Source organism: Micromesistius poutassou, assembly GCF_964030765.1.
Source record: "Micromesistius poutassou genome assembly, chromosome: 13".
NCBI classification, from domain to species: domain Eukaryota; kingdom Metazoa; phylum Chordata; class Actinopteri; order Gadiformes; family Gadidae; genus Micromesistius; species Micromesistius poutassou.
In genome coordinates, this window is record NC_140283.1 from 13,236,989 (window position 1) to 13,239,488 (window position 2,500).

At 45.2% G+C, this 2,500-nt stretch overlaps 1 protein-coding gene across 1 annotated transcript in view; it reads left to right on the top strand.

The window, feature by feature from the left end:
• hgfb (hepatocyte growth factor b) overlaps window positions 1-2,500 on the top strand; it is a 21,128-nt gene that overhangs the window by 2,425 nt on the left and 16,203 nt on the right. Inside the window, exon 4 of the mRNA XM_084476735.1 lies at window positions 797-911. Coding sequence (XP_084332861.1) covers window positions 797-911 — 115 coding nt within the window. The remainder of the gene's footprint in view (window positions 1-796; window positions 912-2,500) is intronic.

Sequence of the window (2,500 nt, forward strand, 5' to 3'; positions counted from 1 at the left end):
TCTAACAAATTACACTCAAATTATAGCTCTTAAATCTCAGCACCTTAAAGTGTGACTCGCCGTAGTGGCTACGTCCTCACCTCTTTAGTTGCTTGGCGTCAATCAACACAGGATCTGTTTGGTTCTTCATAGACACACACACACACACACAGACACACACTCACTATAGCAACATTATCATCAAGCACATGCTGCAGCTGTTCCATCGCTGTAACGAATAATGTCCATTGCTGAATGATGTGTTCTTATAAGGTGTTCACATGAGGTCATCTGGTTAGCATTGTGCTGGGTTCTACGAGCAATGAATGTGTGGTTCATTATTTCTGATGTGATGAGCTTGTGTGTTTGTGTAGACCATGGAAACTCTTATTTTTGACTTCCAACTAAACATAGCAAACATTCAAGTGGAAAGATATATTGACACAAAGAAGGATGAAGAGGTAGGATTGCTATTTCTGAATGGATGTTTTAGTCTGTTCCAAATGTTTTGTAAGATTAGGAAAACAGACTTGCATCTTGGCATTGTGTAGTACATATTGGGGAAAGCTTTGGAGCAAGACCATCTTCTGCCTGTTTTCCTCATCCTGTATACCTGTGTAATCACATTGGGTGGTCACATGCTGCTGACTCAGGACTAATTCTAATTCTCTCTCTCCCCCCCCCCCCATATCTCTCTCTCTCTCTCTCTCTCTCTCTCTCTCTCTCTCTCTCTCTCTCTCTCTCTCTCTCTCTCTCTTTCTCCATCTTGTCTATCCATCGCTCTGTCTCTGTCTTCCCTGTGCATCTCTCTCTCTAGACTATGTGAGGGAGTGCATTGTGGGTACAGGTGTGAACTACAGGGGTCAAAAGTCAGTGACAGTCGGTGGGATCCCGTGCCAGGCCTGGGCCTCTCCTCTCCCTCATGAGCACAAGTAGGACTACTCTCTTGTGTAACTAAATGTCATGTTACTTAATGTAATGTTACTGAATGGTTTCTAATGTAAAGTGAAGTAGAGTGTAAAGTAATGTCATGTGATTAATGTGATAATGGCGAGAGACAACGCTCAATAAGGTTTCAGAGCTATTTCGACACCATATTTCATCCGCAGCTGCCTCAGTGCATGAGTAAATGTGCGTGCATGTGCGTGTGTGTGTGTGTGATATATTAAGGGTTGATTAGGCACTTGGGTGCAATCATTCACAAGCTTTCATATGCCGTGACCTCATTGTAAGGCGTCACAGTCAAAGATCATTTCCTGCTGAGGACTATTTTTCTAACGGCCGTTTGTTTGAGTGTGTGTGTGTGCGTCTGTCTGTCTGTCTTTGGGTTTGTGTGTGTGTGCATTAGTGTGTGTGTGTGTGTGTGTGTGTGTGTGTGTGTGTGTGTGTTGGTGATTAGAATCTCCGTATATGTAATGTGCACTCCGTGGTACTGTGGTAGGATCCACTGTATATGAATAATTGCCGTCAGAACTCAATCAAAGATTTAAATCAAGCCTCCCTCGGGGTGTATTAATAATAACTGTCTACCATGAGAGCAGAGTTAAAACAGCGGGGTAGAAAAAAAAACACTTCGACCCTGAACTAATACCCCCCCCCCCCCCTCCTCCCCCATCGACTCTGACCTGCCCCACTTCTCATTGTAGACACGCCCCCGCCCCCGCCCCCCCTCCCCCAACCCTGCTAGTTTGAGACAAGTTGGATGTTGGCAGGGCTCTCGCTAGTAAGATAGAGACGCCTGTACCTGAAGTGAGCCCTGGGTCCTCAGCGAGTCACTTACCTGAGAACCCCCCAAACATGAGGGAACTCGCTCCAGAAAATATTTAGTTTATCTCCCTCATACTCACACGGTTTCTTATTCCATCTAATTCCCCCCCCCCCCCCCCCCCCCCACATACACACACAGGCACACGCATGCCCACACACACACACACACACACACACACACACACACACACACACACACACACACACATACTCCCTCTGTGCCTCTTTCTCTCCCAAACACACTCTTTCTCTCTCCGTCTCTCTGACTCACTCTGAGTCACACACACACACACACACACACACCAAACCCCATATAATTGCTTTATTATCTGTGTTATTGCTTTGGTCATTACCCACTTGACTGGGGAAAACTTTGTTGATTCTCATCCCTCTCTAATTCCTCACTTTGACGGGAAAAACACACACACACACATCTTCTGCTGTGCATGTTGTATCACCATTGGAACAGACTCGATCATCAGGGCCACTGACCGCAGCCCTGTGTGTTTTAAGCGTTGACTTGAGGGATTTATCTCTTACATGCAGAGCCATGACATGTCCATAAATCATGGTTGTACTTGCCTACGTGCATTTTCTATGAAATTATCATTCCCCTCTTCATAGTATTCCTGATTATTTCTTATGTTTGGATTCACCACACTGGACATACGCACAGATGAAGGCATGACGCACAAGGCTGTATCAGGACGGACGCTAATTAATGATATCTTAAATAGACTTATACAAAGTCTTC